The sequence below is a fragment of the Anopheles arabiensis genome, chromosome 2 (genome assembly GCF_016920715.1).
Source record: "Anopheles arabiensis isolate DONGOLA chromosome 2, AaraD3, whole genome shotgun sequence".
Lineage (NCBI taxonomy): Eukaryota > Metazoa > Arthropoda > Insecta > Diptera > Culicidae > Anopheles > Anopheles arabiensis.
Window position 1 is genome coordinate 30,132,063 of NC_053517.1, and position 18,355 is coordinate 30,150,417.

At 46.3% G+C, this 18,355-nt stretch overlaps 1 protein-coding gene across 9 annotated transcripts in view; it reads right to left on the reverse strand.

Annotated features, from left to right (window-relative positions):
* The window catches only part of LOC120896761 (serine/threonine-protein kinase PAK 3), a 53,762-nt gene continuing 35,407 nt past the window's right edge, over positions 1-18,355 (reverse strand). For 7 of the 9 annotated variants that reach the window (XM_040301174.1, XM_040301173.1, XM_040301178.1 and 4 more), the window contains 6 exons: positions 15,044-15,215; positions 5,514-5,782; positions 3,293-3,560; positions 1,884-2,671; positions 1,589-1,807; positions 1-1,508 (listed from right to left, as the gene is read on the reverse strand). In XM_040301174.1, the coding sequence (XP_040157108.1) occupies positions 1,425-1,508; positions 1,589-1,807; positions 1,884-2,671; positions 3,293-3,560; positions 5,514-5,782; positions 15,044-15,215 (1,800 nt within the window). In that variant the 3' untranslated portion in view covers positions 1-1,424. The remainder of the gene's footprint in view (positions 1,509-1,588; positions 1,808-1,883; positions 2,672-3,292; positions 3,561-5,513; positions 5,783-15,043; positions 15,216-18,355) is intronic. The other 2 variants (XM_040301179.1, XM_040301180.1) reach the window with 1 other exon arrangement.

Sequence of the window (18,355 nt, forward strand, 5' to 3'; positions counted from 1 at the left end):
ATCTTTAACGTGGTATAGTTTCTTGCGTTTGCTTGTTTTTGTAGTACTACTTTACTGTTATAGTTTCTCATTGCATTCGATCCATTCACTTTAATTATGCATTTAATTTCTCTTCTTCTATATTAAGCCATTCACGCTGTTTTGTGTGTAGCAAATACATGTGTTCCACATTTTTTGCGCATTGTTTAGATTTTGTTTCTTTATTGGTTTATTTGTTTTTATCTTGCTTGCCTGTTTTTTGTACTATTTATATACACTATACAATGGAGAGTCGATTGGTTTTTTTTTCTTTCTTCAAAATTAGTTTCTCTTGACCACCTCAACAAGTTTAAGCTTATATGTTTTAGGAGTGTACTTGTGTGCGTGTATGTGTGTATGTTGGCGTAATCTGTTTTCACCTGTTTTTGCGTGCTACCAACATTAATGCTGTAAGGGAGGGGTTTGTTTTCTTTGTTGCCTGTACTGTTTTCTTACACGTTGCACACGTTGTAGGTTAGCTTATCAATGCTATCACTATGCGCTTCCGCAATGGGAGCAGGCTCGCGTTGTTTGCAATGGTGTAGTGTATTTGTTATTTCCTTATTTTTTGTTCTCATGTACGATCCACATTGCTTGTTTCCCGTCCTTATTGTGTTTCGCAATGCTACCCATCTATCTCTCCGTTTCGTTTGACTTTTTTCTGCCATTTCGATCCACCGACAATGTTGTTGCTGCTGCTTTGTTGCTCTTTAACTCTTAAATTGTCTATGTATTAAATATTAGTCTTCTTTTTTTCTTGTTTGTTTGTTAATGCTTAATGCTCAAACACTAAAAGTATTTGCTTTTCTTGTTTTTTTGTTTGACTACGCTAGGTTTACTTTGTTCACCTTTTGCGTTTCCTCGTTTGCGCTTACGAAATAGTGTTGTTGTTGTTGTATTGTTTGTCTCGCAGTTTCCCGTTGCGTCGCGCATCCTTTGCTGCCATCTGAATTCATTTTTTTACTATGTACAAACCATCGTGTGTGTCTCTCTTTCACTCTCTTCCTCTCTCTCTCTCCCTCTGAATCTTCCGCGGCCTGATCTGCGTATTCCCTTCCTTTAACCCTTCACGTGCACTCCCGGAAAGATCTGTTCCATACAACGTGCACAAACGCGCTCTAGCAGCAGCTGCTGTTATCGATGGACGGCAACAGTACGTTGGCCATACTGGGTTTATCACGTGTTGTCTCGCTGCTGCTGCTGCTGCTGCCACCGGCGGCACAACAGTCCTTTGCCCCGCTGCGGGCAGCAGGAAGCGGCGAAGGAATACTGGCAGAAGCGATCGCACCACTACTACTGCTACTACTACTAATACCTCCGCCGTCGTCAGCCGCGGTGCCGCCGGGCGGCCCATCAGTATCGTCGGTTCCAGCGGTGCCCGATGGTAGCACGACGTCCGCCCGCTTTCAGTGGCCCTTGGTCGCTTCCTTAGCGGCCATAATGAGTGGCGTTAGGCTGGCGAGTGGTCGGGCAAGCTTCAGGAAGGGATGCTACGGAGAAAACAGAGAGAGCGCGTTAGTGCGGGTTCGATGGAGCGAGTGTGTTTATAACACAAACGGCACAATATTACCCTTAGTAGCTCGTACGCGGTCGCGCGCTGATCTACGTCCACCTCGAGACACTGGTCAAGGAAGTCCTGAAAGACGGTGCTAAGCTTCTCCTTCTCCTTGATCTCGGGCTTGCCGTGCGTCGCAATCAGGTAGAGCGCACGGAGCGGATTCTCGTTAAGGTACGGCGGCTCACCCTCGATCATTTCGATCGCCATGATGCCGAGTGACCAGAGATCGACCTGCAGGGAGAGAAAAATCGTTACCGTTACCCTTTCACATACACACACGCGAGGGGTCGTTCTGCTCGTTGCTTACCTTCGGTCCATACTGCTTTCGGGTAACCACCTCCGGCGCCATCCAGTACGGTGTGCCGACCATCGTCGTGCGCTTCGACTGTTCCGGCGAGATCTGGGCGCAGAAGCCAAAATCGGTCAGCTTCACGCTACCGTCCAGCCCGAGCAGTATGTTGTCGCTCTTGATGTCCCGATGGATCACCTGGTTGCTGTGCAGGAACTCGAGCGCCTGCAGCACCTCCCGGCAGACGGCCGCTATCTGGCCCTCGTCCATACACGTCTCCGTCACCACGTCCGTGAGCGACCCGCCCGGCAGATACTCCATCACGACCCACAGCTCCTCCGACACGAGGTAGCTGTCCAGGTAGTTGACCACGTTCGGGTGCTTGTTCTCCCGCATCACCAGTATCTCGTTGATGATCAGCTCCTTCTTCGGCTGCTGGCTGAGGTTCATCTGCTTGATCGCCACCTCCATGCCGGTGGAGCTTTCGATCGCGGTGTAGACCGTGCCGGACGCGCCCTGCCCGATCTTCTCCATCTTGTTGTACTTTCGCTTCGGGTCGCCGACGCTCACGATCGTGCGCAGCTTCTCCAGTATCTCCTCGTCCGACATTTTCTTCTTCTTCAGGTTGGCGGCACGCTGCTGTGTCGTCGTCGGGCCGGTCGTCGCCGCTGCTGCCGCCGTGTTGAGGTTCCCGGTACCGCCGTTGTTGACGTTGTTCGGGGTGGTGGCGGCCGCGGCGGCGGCCGACGCTGGCAGCACCACCGAGGTGCCGGTGCTGTCACCACTGCTGAGGCCATTGTTGGCAGCTGTAAGGTTGGACGACGTATGATTGAGTGTGGGTTGGGGTACTGTTGCGCCGGAACTGGCCCCCGGAGGGACCGGCCCTGCCGGAGTAGCGGTAAGCGATGTCGCAGTAAGTATGGAACAACTAGTGCTAGTGGTGTTAGAACAAGTAGTAGTAGTAGTAGTAGTAATGGGAGTTGTCGTCGTTGTCGTGATGGTGGTAGAATCGGCGTCAGCCGTCGCCGCCGGATCCTCCTCCTTCTCCTCGTCCCCTCGGTTTGCCGCTGGCGATGGTTCGGTTGCCGGACAGGCGGTGCCACCGGGCAGCAGCGATTGGTCGTCGTGCGTGTCGTCAACGGTCGGAGCGTCATCGGCGGGCCCCGGTGGTGGGAGGTCGTCCAGGTCGTCGGGATCGTCGTCGGATCGTGCGAGCGGTGCAGCGATCGCGGGACGTACTACTGTTGTCGTTTTATTGTTTACTGTTGTTAGCGTTATGGTTGTTGTTGTTAGTTGGTTGTTAGTTGGTTGCGAAGGAGGTTGTTGTTGTTGTTGTTGTTGGTTAGACGGTTGCGTTTGCGATAATCGTATTGGTACGGTTAGTGGCATGGAAGCGAAATGGTCGTAAGCGGAAGCGTTCATGTTACCTTGGTGTTGATGGTGATGGTGCAAATGCTGGGGCAGCGGTTGGCCTGGCGCGATCACGGCACCGCCCGCTGCCGCCGCCAGGCTGCTGATCGTTTGTGCGGACGCGGCGTTCACCGAGTTCTTGTTCTTGTCGAATTGCGTCGGGCTGCGCACGGACCCGTGACTGCCCACCGACTGATGGTGGTGGTGGTGTTGGTGGTGTGTCGCACCGGCACTCAAGTGTGGAGGTATTGGCGGTGAGATCGGATCATCGATCGGGCGTGTATACTGAGGGGGGATTGCAGATGTTGAGAAGGAAAAAAATACGATTTAGTTTCATGTACTACAGGGTTACTTCCGTCTCAGCGCATCAGTCGGGCAATAGCAGCACACTACACAAAAAAACGGTAATCGAAATTTATTTTGGGGGAAAAATGGGAATGTCAAATTACCAACAGCAGCAGCGACAGGCGATCAAAGATACCCGACACCGTACGGTGAAACGTTTCGTGATAAATGTTGTAAATCTCTTGGAACATCTTTTGGCTTTGCCAAGCAAAATGTTTATCCCGTAAAAGTACACAATTGTTGCACGTTGTCTAAAAACTAGGCACACTTCTACCCCTTAAACAGTACAGTAAAAACTACCCTAAACTGATCACATCGCGCCCTTGCACACGCTCTTCCAAACACCTATGGTGCGTGCGTCCAAGACGATCGAAGACGAGCAACTGAGAGACGAGATCAAGGATTCGGGTGGTTCGGGATGCGTTGAGACTGACTGTCAACCTTTTTGGTCAAAAATCAACCCAAAAACATTGTCCATTGTGCATGCGCTTCGGTGGGTGTTGTTGCGTTTCGCTATTGCAATTTACCTTCTCACCAGTGACCCTTTGTTGCTCTATCCGGTCTTTCCGCATTCCTGACCCACACACACGCACACAGGCACAGAGAACACTACGCGCGGGTAGGAAGGTCTGGGGCTTGGGTGCGGCACGGCTTCAAGGGTCGCACTGATTGCTGGGAGGATCACCATAAACGATTCCTTCGGGTTGGCTAGGTAAGAGTTTCACATCGCGGGTAAGAGTTTCGGCATGCCAAGGTTACACGGAAGGGAAAAGGAGACAGCAATGTGAAATAGGAATCTGAATGAAAACCAACGTGGGGAATCCCGGCGCTGTTGGCTGGGAGTTTGAACATTCCAGAATGATTGGAAATCCGGTTTTTTTTTGTGTTGTTTATCAATCAGCTGCTTCCGGTTAATGTTGCTTTACTATCTACCATACCGGAATTGATTACTTGGGAAGTTTAAAACAATGTTCCATTTGAACTACAACTAGAAAACTCGGACTAGACTACATATAACCACACAGATCATGTGTGTGTGTGTGTGTGTGTGTGTGTAGATCTTGGCAGGTAAAATTAACATCCAAGTATGCAAAGGGAATTGTGTCCTTTCTTGCACGTTGTCATAATCCGATTGGGCCAGTAAACAAATTACCTGCCGTGCCTCTCTGAGACTCAGAACTGTTTCCTCTACCTACCGTGACCTGAGCATATGCTAGACGAGGTCTTCTACAACTAGCATCAACTGCTGAGTTTCTGAGGATATTCTGGAGAGACGTGATACGTGACACGTCCGATCATTCGCTTCGATGAGGAAGATCTTCAAACCAGAGCCTTGGAAAGATACCTTGGCGAATACAAATTTTGGTGAGGAATTTCAAACTCATCCATCCAAAAAGCTATTTCACAAATGGAGAATCTATCGTTCGGAAATGCTTTACGAATTTATGGAACGTTTATGGTCTATGATCTTCCTTCTGCTTGCTCTTCCTACAATTCGTAAGGATGACTTCCCGAGGCATCCTAGGAGCCTTTGTTTTGCTGCTGCTCTCTTTTGGCTTTGAGCGGGTTGCTTTGTCACGGGTCACTGGGATGGTAGCAGTAACACCTTTACAGAGCATTGGCGCTTACTAGGGAAGGATTTCTAATTTCCATGCTTTTTTCACGGACTTTGTAAAAGCACATGGTGGTGGTCCTGGGAAATTCCACAAGGAAAAGAAATGAAGGGAATAGCGCCCCTGGCGCTCCGAAGCTAGAACAGTATGGTAATTTGTTCGGGAAACACGCACCAGATCCCTACAATACCTTATATTCTAGACATTGCCATTACCGAAGAAGTTGTGTGTTGCCCGAAGAGAAGAAATGGAAAATACAAAATTGCACCGAGATACTTACGATTGATTTGGTCCGTTCCGGGCGGCTGGCGATGGGCGGTGGGATGCCGTTGCCGCTGATGCTACCGCTGGCGCTGCCGCTGAGTATGCCCAGATCGTCGCTGTCATGATCGCCGGCCGAATTGTGCGACGACAGCCCCAGGCTGTACGCTTGCGAATGGCTGCTCGAGATGATCTGCGCCCCGGGGCCGCCGTGCGATTCCGAGTCGGTTGGCGTGCTGCTCGGGCTGCTGCTGCTGACCCGGCTCAGCGACGACCCTATGGACGATGCTGCAGTTGAGCATTAATAACGAAATCCTAATATCTGCACGGCATTTGCGCCGGCCGGGTTTGTTTGGTTTTTGGGGGCATGACTGCCGGTAGAGAGGAAGCGAGATAGACGCCGGGTGAAGAGTTTCGTCGTTACATTCTATTGCGAGTCGTTCTATTTCATAGTCAAATTAAGACGGGATGATATTTATGGGCAGACTGAAACGAGGCAACTGATTTGAATGGGAGAAACTGTATCGAATCGCACCGCCAGAGTTCAACATGGCTCCGTAATTGCGCAGAGGTCAAATGAGACAGGGTCGGCGATTGGAGTGGTCTAAGAGAAGTTCGGTAACAATTAACCCCCCATGATTGGCATGACTGCTTACGACATTCAATTACAGAACGATTTGGTGTTTGATACTGTTTTAAGTGATTGCCAGTTGGGCGCAGCCTCTCACAACAACTTTACCCACCGTGTTCTTGTGGGCTTGTTATAACATCAAACCTCAAAATGACTCAATTCCGAAAAAAACAATTGAACCATTTGCTTTACGCAACAACGCCACAACGACTTGCGCAACGAGTTTCGACTAAAAATGAACCCCCTTGGCTTGTGCTTTATTGGTTCGTGTGATTGTCCCACCTTTCCATCGGGGGGGACACTGTTCTTCCGCTCCGGAATATCTCTAACGGTGCAACGTAACAGGGTGTAACACACCCTCTCCCTCCGCGTACCCTGCCCTGGGTGGTGGTGAAGATGGGAAATTACACCAAAATTGCCCGTGTATCACTGCGGGCATACGGCTCGGGCTATGAAACTAATCGAAGAGGATCCCAGAGGCCACCTCGCTCCGATGGTTCGACTGGTCCCCCCCTTAATTGAGTGAAGTTCCCAACTACCACCACCCCTTCCTCCCCGATTGCCCCGGGGTGCAATCGTTTGAGAGAGAAAGATGAAGCAGAGCGCTTAGTAGTCAATTCCGTCGTCTGTCCCATTGAATAACTCAATTAATTTGAACTAAGCGCCATCATGGACACACCTCGAGAGAGAGATAGAGGGAGGCTGCTGCCACTCCGCCGCCGCAGGGTACGTGATTTCTGTCACAAACGGGTTGTGGAGAAAAGACAATCAACATGGGGGTGTGATAAAAAAGAAGAAACAAAAAAACAGCACACATCAGCACGAAAATGAATCCTCTCGTACTAATTGATGAACTTAATACAGCCTACGAGTGAGGAAATGAATGCGTGTGTGTGTGTGTCCCCTTTCTGTCTCTGTCTTCCAGCCAATCCAATCTGAAAGTCCGGACGGGTGGCAAATGACAAGTCAATGTGACATTGGTGCGTCAATTTCAGCACCTAAAAGCCCAATCACCAATCACACTGAAAGGCGCGAGATAACGATACAAGGATAAACAGGGTCGTCCTGCATCACACTCAACGAATGGAGCGAAAATTGATGACGATTGTTTGCTTCCGGTCCTGTGTATCAGATGTCCACTCCAGCTCCTTTTTTCCCACTAGAGAGAAAGAGAGAGTGCCTGTCCCTTGATGGTCGATGGTTAGCACGAATGGTGTGTCTCATTGTTGCTGATGAACTAATATGGAATCGACGACCGACTGGTCCCCCATTCGTTGTGAATGTGTTTCCCCCGTTCACTCCGAGAAGAAAGTGAAAACACATTCTTACTCTACTCCTGGATCGCGCGCGCGTGTTATGTTATTGAAGCGTTAATTGGCTTTTCCCCTCACCACGAACACCGGATGGTACCCGGTCACCTCCTGCACTCTGGCGGAGGAAATATGTGTGAAAAAGCCGCAGTTTTCGATTTCTCTCCCCTCTCTCCTGGGGCCTCGACCATCATCCTGGTTTGGTTTGGTGGAGCATAAACAATAAATGGGCAACAATTATTCCCACAGTGTGATGTAAAACTGAAGCAATTAACCAACCACCAAACAACGGCGACCGTTTTGGGAACGACAGTGGGGGCAACCCGTTACTGTGTTTCTCTCTCTCACACACACTCATTCGCCAGCGCGATTGTTAGGGGAACGATAGTGAGCGGGGGTTTGGATTTTGGGGCGGTAGATTGTAATGAATTGAGTGAGTGATTTATGAAATCGGCAAAGATCGGTTAAGAAAAGCAGATTGAAATTGTGTGTTGTTTGTGTTAGGGTTGGTAGTAGAAATTTAGGTTTTAGTAAAATAATCAGTCTATGGGGCCCTTTCCGTTTGAAGTTCGTAGGCTGAAATTTCAGCCTGTCAGCTGTTTGCATTGTATAGCAGTTTTCGAGCAGCTATCTAAGCCGTCATGGGTTCAAGCCCCAAATAGACCGCGCCGCCATACGTAGGATTGACTATCCTGCTATGGGGGGAAATCAATTAGTCACTGAAAGCCAAACCCACAAGAGGTAAAGGCAGGCCTTGACCGACAACGGTTGTTGAGCCAAAGAAGAAGAAGAAGAAGAATCTAAGTCGGTATAATATACAGGTGGGCTTATCCCAAGCTGTATTAATTTAGCAGATTGATTTTTATCGCTTCTACTTCTGAACGAAGATTTTAAGAGTGTTTAGAGTATTCGTCAAGCCTCCAGAAAGCTCGTTGGAGCAAAAGTTTTCACCCATCTTGTCAAAAAGTGATATTCAAATTTGGTTATAAAACACATGCTATGAGACCACCTGGACCTCATACACTTTAATTCCAGAATCCACCACCAGATCTCTTTAATGCACCTTGGGATAAATGTAAACAACACCGTGTTTTCGAGCAGATACTCGAATCTAATTCTAGCTTTGTGGCTAGAATAATCTAGACAGAAAATTGCAGGCTAGTTTTTAGTGTGGTTTTGTATGGAGTGTTTACATGATTTCAGCCTCCAACTGTCAAACTCCATACAAAAAACTAACTAGAATCGTGAAGGCCCCCTATAACATGATTCTAGCATGATTGGCGAGGTATTGAAACAAAGAATAGCCGAGCAAAAAAGAGCTTTTAACGGACAACATCACGTGTTTTTTTTACTATTCTTAGAGACATTTCCCTATAAAAACCTTAAATTTGTATAATTGTTGCGCTTCGTCTATGCCAGGGGCCTCCAAACTTTTCAGCCCGCGGGCCGCATTGCTTCAAAAATCACTATGTTGAGGGCCATTTAATGTTGCCTATAATTGATGACTGAACGTTTAAATCTAATTTTTATAACAAAATACTAACGATACTTGAACAGATTCGTGTTACTAAAGCTTAATTTTTGTCTAAGAAATGCAAAAAATACAATTTCTTTTGAAAAAGGCAAAATAACCTAATATTTATTTTAAATCTGGCAAAGTCATCGGGCCGCATTTAAGCTCTTGAGGGCCGCATGCGGCCCGCGGGCCGTAGTTTGGAGACCCCTGGTCTATGCAATTCTTCTGCCAAACTCTCTTGTGCTGTCTTTTGTGGACAAGCCTAACTTGTTCAAGCCAATCAATTGAAAGTGTTTCTATTTTGAAAAGCGCGTTAAAACCACACTCACAAACAAATTTGGAGCGCATTTTCACCCGGCTGCACAGTGGGCATTGGCCGGGAGATCAAACCTCAAAGATAAAAATCAGCTTTTTGTTTTTGCTACCGTATTTTAGCGCATATAACCAAAATTAGATGAAGGGCGTCGTTATACACGTTCAGTAATTTTTCTATTACACCTGAGACATTAATACACATTCCATAATTAGATAAGTTACAAAGATAGTCTGGTGTATTTGAGAGCTTTGAGATAATAGTGGAAAAGGCGAAGGAAATTCATAAGAAAAAGACAAAAGTTTGGAGACCGAGCAAATAATTGTTCTCACAAACCAAGAACCATCTTTAACACGTTGAGTGTCATGGCTATCATATATGATAGCGAAGAATTATTGACTTTAAATCCTAATATCTTGTAACAGATAGGGCGTATTATCATGAAATTTTGCAAAAAGATCGACAAAATGTTAAATAACTTTGTAATGTATTCGGTTTTGGTAACTTTTTGTTTTTTTTCCTTTTTTATAGAATAATTCAATGATACCCATATAAATGGTCGAATATCAAGAATATAAATGCAAAATAACAATTCCTTCGACCAATATAGTGGAGCCACACATATTTTGCTTAAAATGTTAGTTTTCAAACTCTTGTCCAATTTACAGCAGAAATTAGTTAAAATATTATCTAAATGTCAACATACGTTGTTTCCATGATCGCTTATCATCTCTTGCATCTTGTTTGAAAAAAATATTTATGCATAACATTGAACTGTTGTTTTTTTTCGATTAAATGATCCAAACAAAGCAAAACAATAAAAATACAACAAGAAAACAACCAAAATTGTATCAAAAGTCATTATTTTCATAATTGGACAGTAAATACCAAAAGAATAAGAACGATACCTAAACGATTGAACGAAGATAAATCCAATGTTTTTCAAATGTTATTAAAAATAGTGAAAAAAAAAGAAAAATCATCAAAGCTTGACATCGTTAAAACTATTCATATTTTATTGTCAATTTAGAAAAATCTTTCATATGCTCTAACTTTAACAATCTAAAGCAATTTAATATTAACCACGATTTTATGCGAATTTATATTTCATACAAAAGAGGTACACGTGGCCCACAGTTTTATCCCGGCAATTGTTTCAACCTGTCCACTGTGAGCTGGAAAAGCGCAAAAGTGTCAACGATCTTCCAAAACAACCATGAGAAAAAAACAAGCCTGTGTGTGTGTGAAAGCCCCCTTGGAGAGAGCTCTTTCATTTTCATCACCTTCTACTATTCACCATGACCCCCCCCCCCTTCCCCTGTTTGTTGCATTGTTTTGTTTGGTAGCTGGTTTTTGTTTTGTGTTGCGATACTTTTAAAAAGCGTTTGTCGTGAGAATTTGCATTCTCCAAAAGATCGGAGAGAGTGTGGTGGGGGTGTGTGTGTGTCGGTCATCGTCGGCTTAGGTCAGAAGGTAGGAGGAAGAGACAGGGCACAAGGGGAGAAGATGAATGATGAATGAGATGCAAAATCTTGCACGATAGAGTCAACGAAAGTGAAATCCCTTTCACTTGAATTTGCACAACCACACACCAACCGGAGTAGAGAGAGACAGAGAGAGAGATGGAGAGCATGCTGGAAAGAAAAGCGTCCAAAAACCGACCTATCCCACCGACTGGCCGACCCACCCACTCCGCTGGTGGGAGCACGGGAGGAAAGCAAAAAGCCATTTAAAAATCTCCAGTCTCTCCCGTGTACTCTTGTGTCACGCGCGCACGACCGCTCGGTGTGTGCATTTGGTTGTTTGGTGCCGAGTGTCTTGGGAGAGGCTTACCGCTCTTCCCGGGTTCCATAGTAACGGTGTGCGTACAATGTCTTTATCCAAAAAAAAAAACCATTTGCCGGCTTGCGTATGTGTGTTGCTGCTTAAACACTTCGCGCACGCAGTGTCGTATCGCGGATTTTCTTCACTGCGCGCCCGCGCAGTCTACTTTCTACTAGTCACATTGTTTTGTGGACTGTTTGGAACCGCGCGGGGGCGTGAATTTGTTTGAAGCTTGTATATCGCGCCGGCGGCGGCAGCATTAAGCTTATTAGCACGCCATACAATTGTCATCCTTCGAGCGCGGTTTAATCATTCGCAAGGGCGGCGGTTTCCAATTGGAAAAGAGTACTACTTTCCAGCCTCTTTCATTTTGCATTCGTTTGAAAATCACACACACACACACCGGAAGGGAAAGCGAGTGGGAGAGTTTGTTTTGAATGGTTTTGGGATTTAAACTACAAATTAAACACAAACTATCGGTGTAGCACATGGCAGCTAAACGTGGAAGTGATTGTACGGGCAGGAATTATCATTTGTAAACCCATTCAACTTCATTCGATTCCCCTTCATCGACGCACAAAATGCACAGAAAAATGTCACGATTTATGCTGTTGTTCATCATATTTTAACGCTGTTTACAGTGCAATTTCCACCGCCAATCGCGAGAGCGTAGGGTGGTAAAAATGTCAATAAACACGAAACAAATGAACTGTCGACTCACTGTTGCCGCACTTTCCAAAAGAAGTGCCAACACACACACACAAACATCAATGGCTCAATTCGAACCCCCCGAAGCGAACCGTAAATATGGCTCCCTGATTGCTTCGGGGAAAAAATGGCACCACCAAATAATAACAACAGTGTTATTTACACCGGCCATTACTGCGCCCTAGCAGCTCGTCGACCTTCTCTGGTGCCGGTTCAACCCACACACCACCGATCGAGATATCGTCGAAATAATGCTTTGTCGTGAAGCGTTTGGCGTGATTTGCAAAAAAAGGCGGCCGCCTTCTTCATCTCCATCCCCGGCACCCCAAAGGGCTGAGGTAGAATCTGGGGGAGCGGAACACCGACCCAAGTAATATGTCAAACGTGCATCGGGGGGATGGAAAGATCGCAACGGAATATGGTGGTGGTTGTCACCTTTTATTATGTGCGATGGGGGGGTTGTTGCTGTTGTTTGTTGCAAACAACAAATTATGCAACTGCGGCGCTTCGGGTGGGGAGGGTGCGAGTAAGGACACAACACACATAAGCACATCAGGAGAAATTGCAGGCAACCATTTTTGATGTTGATATTTCAAAACGTAGCACAAAAGGTTGCTTCGATTGTGATCGACAATTTCGCCCGACTTTCTGGGTTCGGCTTTCTCTACTATAACCGGACGCTGGCGCTCCACTGGTAGACGAATAGAAGTGCCGTCTCATTTCGGTCCTATCTGTCTGATCAGCATGTTTTTAAAGCGGAGGAGGACTGCCCGATTTGACGTGTACATACTAGTGATGTGGTCTTTGGAGTGCATCTACGACTCTGATCCGACTCCGGCTATTGTTAGTCCGGTTCCGACTGCCGGACCTCTAGTTCCGCTCAGAGTCGGAGTCCGCCAGAGTCTCCCGCAGTCGTTCGGAGTCGTCCAGAGTATCCCGAAGTCACCCATAGTCGTCCGAAGTCATCCGGAGTCATCCGGAGTAGCCCTGAGTCGTCCGGAGATGCCCTGAATCGCCCTGAGTCGTTTGGAGTAGGAGTCGTCCGGAGTCGCCCATAGTCGCCCGGAGTCGTCCGGAGTCGTCCGGAGTCGCCCGGAGTCGAAATGAACAGGAGTCGTTCAAAGTCTATCGAAGTTCACCGGAATTGGAGTCGGTTGGAGTCAACTGGAGCCGTTCGGTGCAATGTGGTTGTTTCGAAGGCCGACTCCGATTCCAATAGATGTTGGACGATTCCAGACAACTCCGGACGACTCCAGTGGACTCCGGACAACTCCGAACGACTCCGAACAACTCCAGATGACTCCGACACCAAAAGATTCCGGCAGACTCTGAACGACTCCCGACGACTTCGAGCGATTCCGGACCATTCCAAATGACTCCGGATAATGCTAGGCGGACCTACCTTCCGGAGTCGGCGCCGACATTATTGGAATCATATCGGAGTTCACTCCTGATTTTTGCCAACTTTACCCATCACTAGTACACACATCACATGAGCGTCACAACGAGTTAACTAGAGGGAACCGATCAAAAAAGAAGGTGCCATGAACGTGCAAAAATGGTTTCTACTCCCACTGGTTTCCCACAGTCATGTTTCACATGCCGGTGAGTTTCTAAGACGCATTGACTCAGCATAAGACGCTCCTTGCGCGGGTTGTAAGGAGTAGTAGTATAACAAGCGAACCGAAGAAGTGGCATACACACAATGCAAATCACGCACAAGACACATTTAATTGCGCAACCTTCCACAAGGGAGTTAAGGGTTGAATGTTATGATTATTTGATTGAACATTTCAAAATTCGTCAAATGTTGCAAAAATGAAAAAGAAGAAATCAATGCAAATTACCTAATAAATCCTTCAACTTGATTCGAACAAGACAAGTAAATTGTTTAACAAAATGCACCTCCATTTTACGGCACCATCGATCTGCCTGGGACACCAAATGGTAGCCCCACCCGGCCACCGCCCGACCTACGAAATGTGGCAAAATAACTAATTGCAAATTACACATACTTTTATCGCTTTTACTTTCCACTTCAGAGCAGACGGCCATCCACTAAGCGTTCGATATAGGCATTACAAAAAAAAAGGGATGCATGGGCACCAACCAACAGAACAAAACTGCTCCCTCGTCTCAACTCCAAAGGCTTGAAAACAACCCCTCCGCCAACGCGTGAGGAGATTTATGTTTTCAGTTTCAGTTCATTTGTGTGGACGGGCACAGCAGCGCGGACACCATCTGTGTGGGGAGGAGCACGAAGCGAAAAAAAGGGTTTATCATTTTAATTGAAGAATGGCAAACCACCACCCCACACCGAACCGAACGAAGCGCTGGCAAAAGCGAGGAGAAATAATTCAATTTTGCTTTACTAGTTTCAGTTTGCACACGATTTGGGGTGAAAAGCGACGTGGTGAAAATTTTGATCGAGAAAAATACCCAAAGCTCTGATTGTATCGTTACGAAGCTACGAACAGATCCCGATGATACAATTTGCTGGTCCACCGCCCAACCTACCCAGCACAAAACAAAAAGGAAACCCTCCACAACACAACTCTTTTTTGCAAGTGCTCCGTTGGGGGGACCCACACTGCTCTCGATAAAACAGTGTTGCCACAGCCCCTTGTGTCCCTCCTGTGGTCTCTCCGTTGGAACCCCGCAGCTATTGAAAAGGAAATCGGCAGCCCCCCCCCCCCCCCCCCCCAAAAAAAAAGGCAACCCAGCAAACGCAAACGCGATTACAGCGATTTTCCCGAGCGCACAAACGCTTATGCAAATTAATGGGTTTGCACAAAGTTTTCGCCGAAATGATAGAGTAGATGTTCACGCTCTCCCAGTTGATGGTCGCCCTTATTGTTGGGCTGGTTCGTTTCCGTTTTGTTTTTGCAACAGGTGTGTTGTTAAAGTTCAGCGCGGTAATCGGTTTTCGAGGTGGTATATTGCATTACTTTGGAGGCGATTGCATCCCATTGCGCCAGGTGTGGTTGGAAATCGAGACTTGTGCGGCGTGTGTTTTCTCTCTCACAAAGTCGCACCACAATGCCTGAAATTATCTATGAAGGGTGAGCTTTTGATTGAAACAATCGACCCACCACAACACGATGTTGCAACGTTGGAACCTCTTCACCACTGCTTCGGGTAATCGGGAAAGGGTAAGCCGCTTCCTCCTCCCGATTCGTGTTTGGAGATTGCCCTCCTCCTTATCATCACGTGCATAGGATAGGATTAGTTCGCAGCACAAACTTACCCGAGTGCGTTGTCGTGTGCAGCCCATGGGTCATATATTTCGAGCTCGGCCGTTGCTTGTTGCTGTTGTCGAAGAAGTTCAGCACGTCCAGCACGGCTTGCGGGTTTTTCTTCTGCTCCTGCTTGCTAATGTTCGAGTTCTTCAGCATCAGCGCCCATTGCTCTGGCATACCCTGTGTGTGTTGTTGGATGAATGTGAATGTGGAAGGGAACAGAAAAAAAACACATCAATTAGCGATTGGTACATAGAAACGCGGAGTGTGGTGCTGTAAGGGGGGAGGGGAAGGGGGAGAGAGAAGGAGAGACATGTAGGCTTGTGATTTATGAAGTTCGATTGGCCTAAAAATAAAACCTCTAGCGATACAGAGAGCTCGAACGATAAAGTAGCGCACAGTGGACGAAAGTGAAGAGCATCGCCAAACGAGAGGCGGCGGTGGAATGATGTTCGAGCTAAAACAATAGATTTGCAGCGAGCAGCAGAGCTTGGCGAGCAATGTGAAAAACTATCGAGCCAACGTGAACATTAAAACAAGCAACATGGAGAAAATGTCTCTATTTCTATTTTATACAACGAGCGGTTCTCGAAGCAAGTAAAGTCGTAACACATTCATGCAATGGAAGAATCTTGAACATATGAAAAACCTTAACACCTTAAAGATTCGATTTTTTTGAAGAGAATTTGTAACGCGTCGCCTTCCACCGAACAGCACACCTTTAAACAGTGGTCGGAGCGAACATATAACAGATTTAAAAAGGTTAACTAATGAATACCAACACCGGCAAACCGTCCGGGCTGCGCTCACAACCTTTCGTAGACTGAGCAAATGAATAGCTTTGCGTAATAACGGGTGAGATGTTATATTTTAACCAATAAGGGAACCAATTCTGCCCCGCAGGGGGAAGGGAACCCCGGTTTGCTGGGGAGTGCTTGGGAGAAGAGCAAACAGAAAAAACCACTCCAAGCGGAAGAGAAGGTACTGCACACACGTGTACTCCGGGGTGGTAGTGATTAATTTGTAATCGTCACGCGCTCACCACCACCACCACGCGGTGTAAATGACTTCGATTTTTCCTCTTCGGCGCCTCGTCTTCTGTAATGCATAGTTAGAGATCTTGTTTGTTTTGCTTCATTTCTTCTTCTTCTTGGAGCTATCGTTTCTAGAGCTTGTCTTTGCAGACACACAGACACAGTGGTTTATGTTGCCTCATCATCGTAATACAGCAACAAGGATGTGGAGATTTTCAACTTCAGCATTTCTTGGGAATCGTATCGAAATGCATGAAGAAGTCTGAGATCCTTTGTGGAATAGGGGGATTGCGGTATCGACCAATGAAGGAAGAAGGAAGCAAAATTGCACAGATTGCATGGGTGGAGCCAAGCGTTCCTAGCTTTACAGGGTTTTCCAAGTCACTTTCGAATGTGCGCATAATTACAAGGTTTTCCAAGTCAATTTCGTATGTAAACATTGTTATACAACGCGTGCAACATTGTTAGTCCACATCAATGTGATATTTCATTTTCATCATGATAATTTTTGATTCCGTCAGCATGATTTTCAACACGACTCAAACTGGATTGAGCTTGACAGTTCTGTGCTATGTATTGAAAATCATGTGTTGAAACTGAAATTTCATTTTGATACAAATACACCATTTGACAACTGTTGAAAAACATCTTGGATGGGGTAAACAAATAATGTGCACATTAGAATGTGGCTTGAAAAACCCTGTAATCACCGCATCCAAGATGTTTTTCAACAGCTGTCAAATGGTGTATTTGCTTCAAAATGAAATTTTAGTTTCAACACATGATTTTCAACACATAACAAAGAACCGAAAAACTATCCAGCTTGAGTTGTGTTGAAAATCATGCTGAAGAAATTAAAAATTATTATGATGGAATGTAATGAAATGTCAGATTGATGTGAAATAAAATTTTGCACGCGGTGAATAACAATGTTTACTTTCGAAACTGACTTGGAAAACCCTGTAATAAGTTATTTCCATTCACAATTCCACTGTTTCACGCACAGCTAGTGGCTCAACAATATATTTATTAAATAATTTAGAATGATTAAAAACTTTCTTACCGATTAACCGTTCCGTACGATCGATAAGTTTCATAATTACACCGTTGAAGTGAAAATGTACACCCGATAGTTCCATTAACATTTTTGTAAACGATTTAACAAGTTGTTGTAATTTAACAAATTGACAGCAGTGAGAATGCGTTTATAATTGCACTACGCTTGAAGCCAAGGGAGAGAATGGTATTGGTTCGGGATCATACGGCCATACGGCTACACCACAAAACCATCGTCACGAATGCGGCCGGTTGCGGGCTGACATTTTTGACATTTTCATAAATTGCTTTTTGGGAGCTTTTGGCACAAGCGCAAGCGCCAAAAAATCCTTCCATTTGATTCCACTGATTTTGTCGACAAATTTTTGTTTTGTTTATTTGTGAACGTGCGAAGAAGGAAGCGGGCCCAACTTCTCTGCCGTATGTCCCTTTTATTTGTCGTTTGCTGAAGTGTTGCTGTCGGGTCCCAGGTACCACAAACCGGGAATGAAAGTGCCTGAAGATTGCGGGCTGTTTCGGGCGGTAAAAGTAAAGTAAAACACAAACACAAATACTTCTCCTCCGCAAGGTACCAACCAACCAAACGACAACGACAGGACGACGACGTCTTAATTTGTTCCCTTTGCGTTTCGTTCATACGGGCGGCGGGCGGATCGTTGCATAGTCGCCGTGGCCCCCATTCGATGACGTTTGCTATCGTTAAAGGGTCCAAACGTCCCAACGGGTGGTCTGTAACTTCACCCCTTCTTGCCTTTCTCCGTCCTCCACTCCTCCCGTGGCTCCGCTGAACGGTGAGATTGGTTGGTTCCTTCACTATGTCCCTGTGCACGCGAGTTGCTGTGCGGCGACACGGTAAGACGAAATCATTTTCACATTTCATTTCGTTTTGACAGATATGCTTTTCGCAATCCTCCCCGGGAGGCTCCACAGGGCGATTATCGAAAGGACGCTGTGTCGCTGCTTTTGATTCTGCCGAGCGCGTAAAACGATCCGTGCAGAAGAAAGTGGTTGCAAATTACGTCTAAAAAATTGTGAGGCGGGAGACCGACAACAGGGCAGCAGGCGACGTTGCGAACTGTGGCAGATTATTTAACTTTCCCGTTTTGGGGGACGATGTATATGAATTAACTTGTAGGAAGCTGGAAAATACATTAATTTCACACTTGTAGCTGCTGTGAATGAACTCTGGGAAGAAACAAGCGGCTTGCGATCGATGTTAAAAAGTCTTCT